Consider the following 14,188-nt stretch of genomic DNA (forward strand, 5'->3'; position numbering starts at 1 on the left):
TTCTATCCCTGCTTGGGGATGCACCCCTCCCTGAGGCTCACTTAGAGCTTCCAACCGCACAATCCTGCTAAGCGTTTCGCCCCATCCCTGGTGTGGGGCGACACTGGACACCCATCGAGAGGAAAGCACCTCCCAGATTCCTAGAGAGGCCGGCTTGGCGACTTGGGGAGCCGGAAGCCCATCCCGAGACACTTCCTGTCCGGTCATTGTTCTCGTACCGATGGGAGCTGAGGTCCCGGTCAGCCGGCCTCATGCTGCAGAGCCAGTGAACTCAGGTCGGGCTTCTCAGCTGCGAACAGTGAGTGAGATCGAAGCGGGTGGGCACGAACGTCGAGGGAGAAAGAGGGGCTGTCCCAGGGACCATGGCCCTAGGAGCGGCCCCTGCGTCCTTTCCCTGGGGACACCAGCCTTGTCTGTCCTGGGGTGGGTGAGTTCCCCACAGCCTCGGAATCCCGGCTGCCGCCCACCTGGGGCCTGGCCCGGGAGAGGATGGACCCAGACCAGCCAAGGGGCCAGACAGGTCCCAGGGACGGGGACGCGAGGAGCCTATACGTGGAGAGAATGGATTGCCACGTTTGGAAATAGAGAAAGGACATTGAAAGGGAGCCTTTGATAGAGGGCCCTGTGCCCTCTGGGACCAGAGGTCCGTCTGGATCTGATCAGAAGTCTGATGAGAGTACTCACAGTAGGCAGTCTTGCACATACACAAGGTGGAACTAGTTTTAAGACCTTCATACCAAATTGAATTCGGATAGTGATGGAAAGAATAATCCTCCAGAATTAAGGTTTGTCACAGGAATGAAAGTATTGCGTTACTTAATAAATTCAGTGTATACAGTAAGTGGTCAGTAAGTTGACGTGGGGAAAAGAATATGATCACTTCAATAGCAGCAACAGGGGATTGAATAAGATTTAGCACCCTTTTCCAATAAAACATTCAAAGGGGGATAGAAGGAAGAATTTCAGTCTCTTCATAAGCAATCAAACTAGTAAGGTTATGTTGCTCACAGGTTAAAAACAGAAACCCTGCTGGCTTAGCTGGGATAAAGGGTTACTGTTAATTAGTGAGGGTATGAATTGGCATGGTGCTTTTGGAAAGCAATTTGGCAGTATATCAACCAGCAAATCCTTGAATAATCCTTGAACTCTGATTATTATAAAGGAATAATTCAGCAAAAAAAAAAAAATTATTTACAAAGAAAAACTTTTAAATATTAATAAAATGGAAATGTAAACTTTTACTAAATAAATGGTTCATAAATAGCATATGATTACGTAAATGATAACATAGCCACAATTTAGAATACTATGCCAGAGTGAGGTAGTTCTGTATGTATTGTATTGAAAGATTGTTAAGACTATTGTGAAATACAGAAATTGAGTTAAAAAACAATGCAGGTTGCTGAACAGTATGTAACTGTGATGATCTAAAGTATGTTTTTGAAAAATAAGCAGTATGTGTGAAGGTGTACATATAAGTATGTAAATGCAGAGAAAATGGGTTAGGACTCCCATCTAAACTGATAAGTACTTTGTGTGTGTGTGTGTAGTGTGTATAGGTTATATATTTAATTCTATATATTTCTGTATTACTTGATCCTTTTGCAATGAAGATTTATCAACACTATAGGTTATTGTGTAGCATTTAAAATAAGCATGAAGAGCCGAGCGTGGTGGCTCATGCCTGTAATCCCAGCACTTTGGGAGGCCAAGGCGGGTGGATCACAAGGTCAGGAGATCGAGACCATCCTGGCTAACACGGTGAAACCCTGTCTCCACTAAAAATACAAAAATTAGCTGGGCGTAGTGGTGGGCGCCTGTAGTCCCAGCTACTGGGGAGGCTGAGGTAGGAGAATGGCGTGAATGCGGAAGGCAGAGCTTGCGGCGAGCCAAGATCACGCCACTGCACTCCAGCCTGGGAGACAGAGCAAGACTCCGTATCTAAAAAAGAGTAATAATAACCATGAAGAATGGCAACATGAAAGTAATCTTTTTTTAAATCTTAAGTATAATATTTTATCTCACAGGACATTTGGAAGCTATGGAAAATGTAAAAATCAAATAAAAAAAATGAAAAGAACCTTAAAACTACCTGTAATTACACCACCCAGAGATAACTACCCACTGCTAACATGTTTGTATAAAGACTCCCAGTCTTTTTCTTGGGATCCTTTTGTTCACATTATTTTGTATCCTTGGCAATAAAAAATCTTTTGTTGTAAAATCCTTTTTTAAAAAATGCTATGATGATAATTGTGAAAATATGTATCCCCATAGTCAAAAACAAGAATTTATAAAATCATAATTATTAGTAGTATGGTTGGAGATTTTCCTTTGAAAGAAATATCTTAAATCTTAAAATGTATAGTGGTTATCTCTTTGGAGGTAGACCGAGATGGTTTTTCTTAATCATTTGCTGCATTTTTTAAGTTTTTACAATAAAAGTATGTTAACTTTTAATCAGGAAAAAATCAATAAACATTATATAAAGCTGTTTGCAATGTGGTTATTATGGGAAGACATTACATATTTACAGACCAACCCCTTCATCCTATGAGGGAGGAATAGAGGATTCCATGTCCTACAGTGGCCCCTGGCCAGGCACTGGTGAAATTTGCCAGTGTGCTAAGTGGCATCCAGCAAATCTCTCCTTGGTACTAACGGTGTTTTCTGATTTCTCAGTAGGCAGTACTCATCTTGGCCCTGGGAAGAAACTCAAAAAGAAGCTTTTGAAACATAAAGCTTAGATGGGGTTTGACCTCTGCTGGGCAGCTCCCAGCTGTATGAGTTCCCCTGCTGAGCAGAGAAGATGACTGCAGAATTGAGAGAAGCCGTGGCCCTAGCTCCATGGGGCCCAGTGAAGGTGAAAAAGGAGGAGGAGGAAGAAGAAAACTTCCCAGGTCAGGCATCCAGCCAACAAGTGCACTCTGAGAACGTCAAAGTCTGGACCCCAGCGGAGGGTCTTCAGACAGGCCTTGATGGATCAGAAGAGGAAGAAAAGGTAAATTGGGGCCTGAGAGGAAGAGGGGAGGAGATACTTGAAGACCTCAAGGAGTTTAAGAGGGGACTCTGCCCCTCTACTTCCACACCTGGAGTCTTATTTCTTGGGTATGATTCTAGCTTCCAGTCACTTGTAATAGGATAGAAATGTTCTCTTCTGATTGATGTGACATTCAGTACTTTCTATAAACCAGTGGTTCTCAAATTTTGCTACACAGAACCTGGAGAGCTTTTTATAAAATCTTGATGTCCATGCTGTATTCTGTTCCCATTAAATCATAATCCAGGGTCCAAGCACAGTGACTCACACCTGTAATCCCAGCACTTTGGGAGGCCAAGGTGGGAGGATCACTTGAGGTCAGGAGTTCAAGACCAGCCTGGGCAACATTGCACACCTCGTGTTTTTCTATGCAGAAATACAAAAAATTAGCTTGGAATGGTGGGATGTACCTGTAATCTCAACTACTTGGGAGGCTGAGGTGGAAGGATTGATGGAGCCCGGGAGGCATAGGTTGCAGTGAGCCGAATTAACGCCACTGCACTCTAGCCTGGGCAACAGAGTGAGACCTTGTCTCAAAAAAAAAAAAAAAAAAAAGAATCTAGGGGTGGGACCTGGGTATCCATGTTTTTAAAAACTCTTCAGGTGATTTCAGTCAGGTTTTGACAATGCTAACCAGAGCTTCTAAAACTTTAATGTGCATAGGAATCACCTAGCGGCTCTTGTTAAAATAGTTGAAGTTCAGATTCTGATTGAGGACGTCTGGGTATGGTCTGAGATTCTGCGTTTTCTTTTTCTTTTTTTTTTTCAAGCTTGTGGGTGATGCAGATACTGCTGCTGATCTTTGCACCACACTTTGACTCATGAGGCTGTACACTGTGCTGTCCTTAATGTTTCAAACGCACCCCTTACCATTACTAGTCAAATGAGGGCAGAGGTTCCCCCAGAGTCTTTCTGTAATAATATCATCAAAACCTTGCTGCTTTGTTCCTTAGATCCCACAAAAGTTCACTTTGAAAATTCTTCCCACATGCTCTCTCCTCTTATGTACTCACTGATAAGCTAGGTTTAGATTCTGGAGTGAGCAGTGAGGTGCAATCAAAGTAATAAGCAAGAAAGTAGCTGGCTTGCTTCTCTGCCCAACTCACCCTGGGGGTTGGAGGAGACTCTGGCTTCCTTTTCTGTTTTTAAAAATTGTTTTATGGCCTCCAGGAATAGATAATTATGTTCTCATTCTCAAAATTGTAATCACACTACCCCCTACCACCAGTTCCCTCTTAAACACGTTCCTTCTTGTCTTAGAGTCAGAACATATTCTGGGACATGGCGGTAGTCCTGAAAGCAACTCAGGAGGCACCTGCTGCTTCACCCCTTGGCAGCTACTCGTTACCAGGGACTCTGGCCAAGAGTGAGATACTGGAGACTCATGGGACCATGAACTTTCTAGGTATGGTTCAATTTCCTGATTCTGAATCTGACCATTGGGGTTTCTCAAAATCTTTTCAGAGACTGTGGTGGGCATCCAGTTTCCTAGGTTGACCAACAGAGTACTGAGGTATTAAAAGTGTCAAGGAAAGTTGGAAAGACAAATGCTGAAATGCCTGTGCATTTGTTACGGGAAGTGCCTTATTTTGCACACAGGCTCAAGACACCAGACAAACATAGGTTTTGTCCCTAAAACCTAATGAACAGCAATATGGCACCAGGTTCAAGAGGCTGAAGAAGAGACCCAGGGCCAGCAAACGACATGGAGTTTTACTAGATGTTTATATACAGGTTAGACAGTCTAGAGGCAGTGGGCTGGGCACAGGAGAACCACATGCCCCAGCAGCACAGGCTGGGCAGGAGAACTGCAACCGCTTGCCAAAGGCATGCAGTTTATATAACATTTTCACTTAACACCCTCCCATGAATGACCTCCACCTGGCAGCCTTAATTTAACACAAAACAAGGGGCCCCAATCCCCTTTAGGGCCCATATTCCACTGAAAGGGTTGGGGAATGGATAAGGAATAGATCTCCAGGTTGGCCACTTGTGGATTCCTTTGCTTGGAACTCCAACTGTGTTCAGGTGTGTCTGCCATACCAGCTCATTCTCAGGTTATGCTTAAGTTGTTGCCATCAGGTGTTTTTACCATACAATAGGCGAATTCCAAACTTACTTTTTAGTGATATTTATTGTTCAGTGAGTTTCATCTCTGTGCACACATGTAAGCACATGTCCTCTTTATGTGCTTTGTAGTTAGCATAGGTTAGTGAGCCTGCAAGAGATGCTAGCTGAGGTAGGATCAGTCAACTTTTGTGGTGATTTTGAGCAAATGCCCTGGAGATGTTCTGTTTTCATAGATCTTTGTGCAAATTATGGAGAATTTTGAGCAGCTATGTCAACCATAATGAAGTTCAAAACTAGGTCTTCATGGAGGGTACTGATGGCTTATCAACTTGTTCTAAGCTAGGACTAAAGAAAGGGTAGTATGTTCTAAAGATCTCACTGGCAGTGGCAGAAGCTTGCCTGTGGAGGAGTGACATTTAAGTGAGGGTCAAGAATGCAGTATCCATGAGTCCTGTGTTTCAAAGCACTTATCGGATGATTGCCAAGCCCTATTCTTTTTATGAGTCTGCCAGATAATTAACACTTTGAACCCTCTCTCCTCCCTAACCAGTTCCTCAGGCATCTGGGGACCAAGTCACTTTCTTAAACCAGTGCTATGGGGAAGACGAGGATCTCCACCTAGATTTTCTTGTCTCATTTTTAATTATTCCCAAACTCTTAGCAGCTTCTGTTCCCCACTTTCTGCTTTTTGTTCCATTCTCTCTGGTGCATTCCCCTGCGTGTCACTTATTTTCTGTCTGTTGGCTTTATCAGCCATTCATAGTCTTAACCCCAACAGCTGCACCTCATCAGGAATGGGCTCCCTTTTCCTACTTTGCCTCTTAACTCAAGACCGTGTTCATACCCGAGACTTACCATTTTGTGCTGCCAGCTATTTCCATGGCGATGGCAGGAACACTGCCAACACTATTTCCATGGCGATATCAGCAGGCGATGGTGGGAACACTGAGCTCTATGTGTGAGAGACATCTGAGTGGGGTTGCTGCCCTGCCTCTAGTAACTCTGTGACCTTGAGTAAGTCCCTTCTCTCTCTGGACCTCCATTTCCTGTTCTACAAATTGGGTGTGTTCATTCATTAAGTATAGGATTCGTTGGCGCTCTCCTTCCTGTGTGCCAGGCAGTGTGATAGGTGCTAGAGATACAGAAATGAATAAGACACAACCTTGCTCTTTTTTTAGCTGAAGGAGAACAGTTTCATCATCGTGATGAAATTGTATAATATACATGAAAGTGCTTTGGAAATTGTGATTGTTACTGGGTTTTTAATGTCTGAGCAAGTTTTAACTGCAGTTTTCATATTTTTTTTTTTTTTTTTTTTGAGACGGAGTCTCGCTCTGTCGCCCGGGCTGGAGTGCAGTGGCCGGATCTCAGCTCACTGCAAGCTCCGCCTCCCGGGTTTACGCCATTCTCCTGCCTCAGCCTCCCAAGTAGCTGGGACTACAGGCGCCCGCCACCTCGCCCGGCTAGTTTTTTGTATTTTTTAGTAGAGACGGGGTTTCACCGTGTTAGCCAGGATGGTCTCGATCTCCTGACCTCGTGATCCGCCCGTCTCGGCCTCCCAAAGTGCTGGGATTACAGGCTTGAGCCACTGCGCCCGGCCAGTTTTCATGTTTTAATTAATGTTGCATTTATTAAAGTTTATTCATTTAAAAACCAATTTTTAAGCCATTAAGCATAACTTTTTACTTCATCCATACGTCTAGAAATATTTGTATAAAAGTGAGAGCATTTGTATTTTTTCTTTAATTTATGTTCAGTTAAGCTTCAAATTTTACAGATTAAATTTTTTAAACATTTTGGCCGAGCGCAGTGGCTCAAACCTGTAATCCTAGCACTTTGGGAGGCGGAGGCAGGTGGATCACCTGATATCAGGAGTTTGAGACGAGCCTGGCCAACATGGTGAAAACCTGTCTCTACTAAAAATGCAAAAATTAGCCAGGCGTGGTGGTGCGTGCCTGTAGTCCCAGCTACTCGGGAAGCTGAAACAGCAGAATCGCTTGAACCTGGGAGACAGAGGTTGCAGTGAGCCAAGATTGCACCACTGCACTCCAGCCTGGGCGACAGAACGAGAATCCGTCTAAAAATATAAATAAAATTAAAATTTTTAAACATTTAATCCTACCTGCTTATCAAATTTCTTTATATAAAACATAATTGCAAATTTGATATCTTTAGTTCTTTAAAACATTCCAAACACCTAACTGAGCAGATTTACAAGTCTTGTAAATAAAAATCTTGATAAACACACAGCTTTTATAAATCTAATGAATTGGACTTATAAATTTAGTAAATCAAATTACCCTTCTTATCTCTGAATATAGTCACCAGCTGAGATGGCAGCCTCATGTAGCATTTCAGGTATCTTTAAAAAAAAAAAAAAAGTGAAAGAAAAGTATTGATTTCAAAACTATGGCTATGCCTGTGTTCTAGTTGGTCACAAATTAGTTTTTGGTTTAGTTTTTCATTATTTCTGTACTTAATTTAATTTCTCTAGAGCTACAGTAATCCTATATGTTTTTCAAAAAGGGAAAATACCATTTCAGAGAAACCGAGGTTATACACCCGGATTATTTGCTGATTAATCTTTTTACCCAAAGAAATTTGAACTTGACCAACACCAGATGGACCCTAATTCTCTTTTCTTAGGCATTTGTCCAGACCCCAGGTCTTACTTTACTCAGTGATGAATCACTTGCATGAAAACCTTCTAGGCTACAGTTGCACCTGGTTTTGTAATGGTTTTGATAGGAGACATCATTCAGATAGAAGGAGTTGTTTCCATTATTGACTGTAATCAGTTTAGTAGTTCCCACTGATCTTCATTTTTCATGCCCAACATTCTAAATCTCCCAGTAAGGAGGGTAGGAGTGAAGGTCAGGGAGACAGTGCAGCTATGAACTAAAGTTTTCATGGGCTCTGTTTCTGTTGGAGAGATGCCCAGCTTGGGGATGGGAGGCCCAGGTGTCAGTGATGGGGAGTTAAAGCAAAAGAGGAGGTGAAAAGAACCAAGGGAGGAGATGTTAGATGGGAGAAGAATAAAGTGGGATGTAGGAGGAGATGTTAGATGGGAGAAGAATAAAGTGGAATGTAGGTGTTAAAGTAACAGTAAAGAACATAAAGAGAAGAAAGCAGTCAGCAAAAGAAAAACAGAAGAGGCATGAAACTGTATATGGAAAAATTCAAAATATTTAACACAAAAAATTAAAAAATAGGAGAGGAGAGAGATGAAGAGTCAGTAAGGAATCAAGATAACAGGAAAAAATAAGAAAGCAACAGCAGAAGAAAAGATAGAAGAGCAAGTAAACTACAGAGAGAAAAACAGTACATTTTTTAAAAAGCGAGAGATAGAACAGTAGGAATAGAAATAACCAGAAAAAGTTTAGCATTTTAGATTTTTTTTTTTTTTTTTTTTTTTTTTGAGATGAGTTTCACTCTGCCGCCCAGGCTGGAGCGCAGTGGCATGATCTCGGCTCACTGCAACCTCCACCTCTTGGGTTCAAGTGATTCTCATGCCTCAGCCTCCAGAGCAGCTGGGATTACAGGTGCCCGCCACAACACCCAGCTAATTTTTTTGTATTTTTCCTAGAGACGGGGTTTCACCATGTTGGCCAGGCTGGTCTCCAACTCCTGACCTCAGGTGATCCACCTGCTTTGGCCCCCCAAACCAAAGTGCTGGGATTACATGAGCCACCACACCTGGCCTTTTTTTTTTTTTTTTTTTTTTTTTTTTTTTTTTTGAGATAGCGTCTCGCTCTGTCTCGTCTAGGCTGGAGTGCAAGTGCAGTGGTGCAGTCTCAGCTCACTGCATCCTCCACTTCCCAGATTCAAGCAATTCTCCTGCCTCAGCCTCCCAAGTAGCTGGGACTACAGGCATGCACCACCACACCTGGCTAATTTTGTATTTTCAGTAGAGACGGGGTTTCACCATGTTGGCCAGGATGGTCTCAAACTCCTGACCTCAGGTGATCTGCCCACCTCAGCCTCCCAAAATGCTGGGATTACAGGCGTGAGCCACTGCGACCTGCCAGCATTTCAGATTTTTATTGTTTGTCATATCTGGGGCTCTACTATATCCAGCACTTGGGCATTTCTTTCCTCTGACACTGCTCATCTTGTCTGAACGATTGTGATAGAATTTCGGATTACCATACTCTTAACCAGGCAATCAAACCAGGCTGTTTTCCTACCCCCAATATTGCTTTGTACCACTCCAACATCCTTGTCCCACCCACTCATATCATTGGTTGGATGGTCATCCTGTAGGATATTTCCCTCTCATGGGTGCTAGTCTCCCCACCGTGCAGTAGCAGCAGTTATAACCTGAAGCTCACAGCACCACTGCTCATTTCTGAGCTGACATCACCAGTGGGAATACTTCCCTCCTCTACAGGCTTGCCACCCATTCCTGTTTCCCTTTATTTCACTTGCCTTATTTCTTGAGCTTGGTTTAACTGACAAAACACTTGTTAAGGGTTCACTGTGCCAAAACTGGGTTATATGGTTGCACATTTCAAGGTCAAGGAAAGTGAGGGTGCAGAGGAGACAAACATAAAGAACTATGATGTTACTGATAGCAGGACTCCTTTTTGATACCATTAGATTCTGAAGCAATGTAAAGCATCCAGAGACTAATCAGTATCATAAAGCTTGAGGGTGTTTTGATGTTCTCATGATATTTTCTGCCATTGTGGAGCAGGCTATGCCATAACTCAACAAGGTCAGCTTTCCTTGACACAATGCTAAGCTATTCCTATGACACAAGGGTAAGAGTTTGCCATGTATGGTTTCTTTTTTAATTCTCCTAGTGTAGCTGTCTATCACCGTAGCAACTCCCCTCCCCTGAGCATTCATCTTTCCTTCTAACCCCTCACAACATCATCAGTCAGCCTGAAAGTTGCTGCACACATTCAGAACACTGACTGTATTCCAGACAATGCCTTAGTAGTTGACATAGAGCAACTCCATTAATATACTCACAGCCTTATGAGGTAGATACTATTAGTATCCCTGTTTTAGAGATTGGGAAACTGAGGCACACAGGAGTTAAGTAGCCCAAAGTCATGCAGCTAGTTAGTGTCAGAGCAGAGATTTGAAACCAGGCAGTCTGGCTCTAGAATCCATGTTCTTAACCTATATGCTGCAGGACCTCACAGCGTTTCATATGCTTTTGGCTGCTGTGGCTATCTTGGCAGCCAGTGTTATCCTTTCTGTCCATGCTTATCCTTTCTTTGATATCCAGTATCCTCAGACACAGAAACCTCAGTTGCTAGATCTTTGTTTACAGGTAGCAAATCTCCCTAATTAACCGGTGGGTTGTAAGCAAATCCACACTAAGTAGCTAAGGTAAGAAGGCAAGCCTAGGGAGAGGCTCGCGTCCTTCATAACTGGTCTTCATTGCAAGGGCAGTCATCATACAGCCAGGAGGAGCGCTGTCTGGAGATTGGGCCTCCCTGGCATGAGGCAGTGGGGTTAAGTGTCTAATGGAGGCAAGTGGAAGTGCTGGAAAGACCATGAGTCAGTGGATTCTGCTGTAGGTAGAGAGGAGGGCAAAGCCCCAGCTGAAGAACCTATGGAGGAGAGGTAACATGTGATGGGATTCTTTTTTTTGATGAAGCCATTTTGTGGAGGTGCTGAGATCACATACTCCCTTTTATGACTTGATGATCCTATTGTTTTTCTAGGCCAGAGAAAGCTAACATTTGTATTGTCTGTTTCTTGGTTCAGGTGATGAAACCAAGAACCTACAGTTACTGGTTCCAAAAACTGAGATATGTGAGGAAGCTGAAAAACCCCTCATCATATCAGAAAGAATCCAGAAAGCTGATCCTCAAGGACCTGAGTTAGGAGAAGCTTGTGAAAAAGGAAACATGTTAAAGAGGCAGAGAATAAAGAGGGAAAAGAAAGATTTCAGACAAGTGATAGTGAATGACCGTCAGTTATCTGAAAGCTTCAAAGAAGAAGAAAACCAGAAATGTAAGAAATCTGGGGGAAAATACAGCCTTAATTCTGGCGCTGTTAAAAATCCAAAAACCCAGCTTGGGCAAAAGCCTTTTACATGTAGCGTGTGTGGGAAAGGATTTAGTCAGAGTGCAAACCTCGTTGTGCATCAGCGAATCCACACTGGAGAGAAACCCTTTGAATGTCATGAGTGTGGGAAGGCCTTCATTCAAAGTGCAAACCTCGTTGTGCATCAGAGAATCCACACTGGACAGAAACCTTATGTTTGCTCAAAATGTGGGAAAGCCTTCACTCAGAGTTCAAATCTTACTGTACATCAAAAAATCCACTCCTTAGAAAAAACTTTTAAGTGCAGTGAATGTGAGAAAGCCTTTAGTTACAGCTCACAACTTGCTCGGCACCAGAAAGTCCACATTACAGAAAAATGCTATGAATGTAATGAATGTGGGAAAACATTTACTAGGAGCTCAAACCTCATTGTCCACCAGAGGATCCACACTGGGGAGAAGCCCTTTGCTTGTAACGATTGTGGCAAAGCCTTTACCCAGAGTGCAAATCTCATTGTACATCAGCGAAGCCATACTGGTGAGAAGCCATATGAGTGTAAAGAGTGTGGGAAAGCCTTTAGTTGTTTTTCACACCTTATTGTGCACCAGAGAATTCACACTGCAGAGAAACCTTACGACTGCAGCGAATGTGGGAAAGCCTTCAGTCAGCTCTCTTGCCTTATTGTCCACCAGAGAATTCACAGTGGAGATCTTCCTTACGTATGTAATGAATGTGGGAAGGCCTTCACATGTAGCTCATACCTACTTATTCATCAGAGAATTCATAATGGAGAAAAACCTTACACATGTAATGAGTGTGGGAAGGCCTTCAGACAGAGGTCGAGCCTCACCGTGCACCAGAGAACCCACACCGGGGAGAAGCCCTATGAATGTGAGAAGTGTGGTGCAGCTTTCATTTCCAACTCACACCTCATGCGACACCACAGAACCCATCTTGTTGAATAACAAGTGAGGAAGAGGAAGACCTCCAGCATTGGTCATAACCTTCTGCCTCCCTAATGAGACACCTCTTTGCTGTTTTCTTCCTCCTCTATAAAAGTGAGGGCTATGTCCTTAAAAGTTAGAGTTTTCAGGAATGCAGCACAAAACACAAGAAAGCATTTCAGAGGCTAATTTAAAGAAAACAAAAAGCACCTAAAGGCAAAGACTTTGTTTTAACTGTACCTTAAGCGGTCATGTTTTCTGAAGTGGAATGTGGCTTTCTTAGGAATGGGTCATACAAAGCTAAGTGGTAATGATGCTATTTGGGGAAAGGTCTTTTTTTCTTAATTTTGTTTTTTAAAACTCTGATGATTGCTTAAGCAACAGGCAGGTTATCTGCCTGGTTGAATTCTGGTTGAACTGTGTATTCTAATATTTCTGGTTAAGTGGTGACTAGGTAAGGAAACCACTTGGGGTATCAGTTCAACAATTCACTTATGAACGTTTATAAGCTTTCCATTTCCTAGGTAATTTTTAGAAAGTCAGTCAAAACAAAAAAACTTTACTGAAAATGGACAGAAATAGGAAATGGACTTTTTCCTTACTGTCTATACCTCTTGAACCTTGGTATTGTAAAGATCTGGGGACCTCTGAGTCTATTCTGACCATTCCCTAGTCTGCATGGCCAAGCACTCAAGGATTGATGGACACCACACACTAGCTATATTCATTTGCCCAGATCAACAGCTCCTTCTCCAAACATCTCAAGCCCCCAATTCCTATCACATTCCATTTGGGTGAGATGCAACTAACAGCCCCTTCCTGGATAAAGGAGTCAAAGAATAAAGCTTGCCTAGAGGCATGCCCCAGTTGTCTCTGCTGTCATTCTGCTCAAGTCCAGGCAGGGGTCTCAGTTTGGGTTTCATTCTTACATTCTGGATGGTGTTCAGAAGAAATGGTGGAGCTCTTCTCATTCTGAGAGGACCTAAGAGGGAAAGTGAAGGGAGAGGGAAGGTGGAAGTAAGATTCCTAAGGTCTTAATTTGATTTTTTGAGAAATTCAGAGGTGTTGGAATATGAAAACTTTTAGAGGGATGAAGAAACTGGCTAAGGTAAGATATCTTTGTTACCATTGAGCCTTTACTCCTGAAAGAATGGTTTATTAAACTATGCAGTAGGTAATATGTAATAATATTGCCTTGTATTTATACAGAACTTTTATTCTTTGTTGTGTACCCTTATGTATTGACCATGATACCTGGCATGTATCTGACGCATTCACATAGATCACTACCTTAGTCCTTACAACACTGAAAGAGGTGGTTGCCTGTTTACCTGAGAATGGTCATTTAGCGCAAGGCCAAGTAACAAGTGACAGCTTATATCCAAGTCCAGGATCTGAATCTAGATTCTGTGTTCTGCCATGCCACTTGCCTCACTACCTGTAATCCCCATGCAGACCTGTGGGGGAGACAAAGGGGTATGTAGTCCCATTTTTCAGGTGAGGAAGCTGATGTGACAGATTTTGGGGAGTGCCTTAGGCACTGTGACCAGAAATCAGCAAACCTAAGACTATGTGGTCTCCTGATTTCTGGCTCTGTCCCTCCACGCTATTCCAGTGCCTCAGGGCATACGAGAGCATTTATCATAAATGCTGAGCCTGATGCAACTCTCATGCAGAAGTCCCATGCATTTATTATCACATTTCTGCAAGACTAAATATTAATCACATAGTGTTTTCTAGTTTATAGAGCACTTTTTTTGGTTTGTTTTTTGTTTTTGAAATGAAGTCTTGGCTGTGTTGCTTAGGCTGGAGTACAGTGGCACGATCTCGGCTCACTGCAACCTCTGCCTCCCAGGTTCAAGTAATTGTCACCTCAGTCTTCTGAGTAGCTGGGACTACAGGTGAGTGCCACCACGCCTGGCCAGTTTTTTTTGTTTTTTTGTTTTTTGTTTTTTTTGAGACGGAGTCTTGCTCTCGCCCAGGCTGGAGTACAGTGGCGCGATCTTGGCTCACTGCAACCTCTGCCTCCCGGGTTCAGGCGATTCTCTTGCCTCAACTTCCTGAGTAGCTGAGACTACAGGTGCACACCACCACCCCCGGCTAATTTTTGTATTTTTAGTAGCCACGG

General features: G+C 43.0%; 1 protein-coding gene across 4 annotated transcripts; it reads left to right on the top strand.

Moving 5' to 3' along the window:
* The first annotated feature begins 190 nt into the window (after window positions 1-190).
* On the top strand, window positions 191-13,245 carry ZNF35 (zinc finger protein 35). 4 transcript variants are annotated; one of them, XM_002802823.4, is made up of 4 exons: window positions 191-298; window positions 2,683-3,001; window positions 4,301-4,445; window positions 10,835-13,245. In XM_002802823.4, exons 2-4 carry the CDS (start codon window positions 2,810-2,812, stop codon window positions 12,079-12,081), a joined length of 1,584 nt encoding a protein of 527 aa, XP_002802869.4. In that variant the 5' UTR covers window positions 191-298; window positions 2,683-2,809; the 3' UTR covers window positions 12,082-13,245. The 4 variants fall into 4 exon arrangements, with proteins under 4 accessions (XP_002802869.4, XP_014986681.3, XP_077848416.1 ...); XM_015131195.3 differs by having other exon boundaries at window positions 2,686-3,001; XM_077992290.1 differs by having other exon boundaries at window positions 191-275.
* The last annotated feature ends 943 nt before the right edge of the window (window positions 13,246-14,188 follow it).

This window comes from Macaca mulatta, chromosome 2 (genome assembly GCF_049350105.2).
Source record: "Macaca mulatta isolate MMU2019108-1 chromosome 2, T2T-MMU8v2.0, whole genome shotgun sequence".
NCBI lineage: Eukaryota > Metazoa > Chordata > Mammalia > Primates > Cercopithecidae > Macaca > Macaca mulatta.

What these genes read in the sequence shown, in the direction of transcription:
- ZNF35 (XM_002802823.4), top strand. Translation starts at nt 2,810, where the DNA reads ATGACTGCAGAATTGAGAGAAGCCGTGGCCCTAGCTCCATGGGGCCCA. An exon ending in GATCAGAAGAGGAAGAAAAG is followed by an intron (nt 3,002 to 4,300) that starts GTAAATTGGGGC and finishes TTCTTGTCTTAG; the next exon opens with AGTCAGAACATATTCTGGGA. An exon ending in TGGGACCATGAACTTTCTAG is followed by an intron (nt 4,446 to 10,834) that starts GTATGGTTCAAT and finishes TTCTTGGTTCAG; the next exon opens with GTGATGAAACCAAGAACCTA.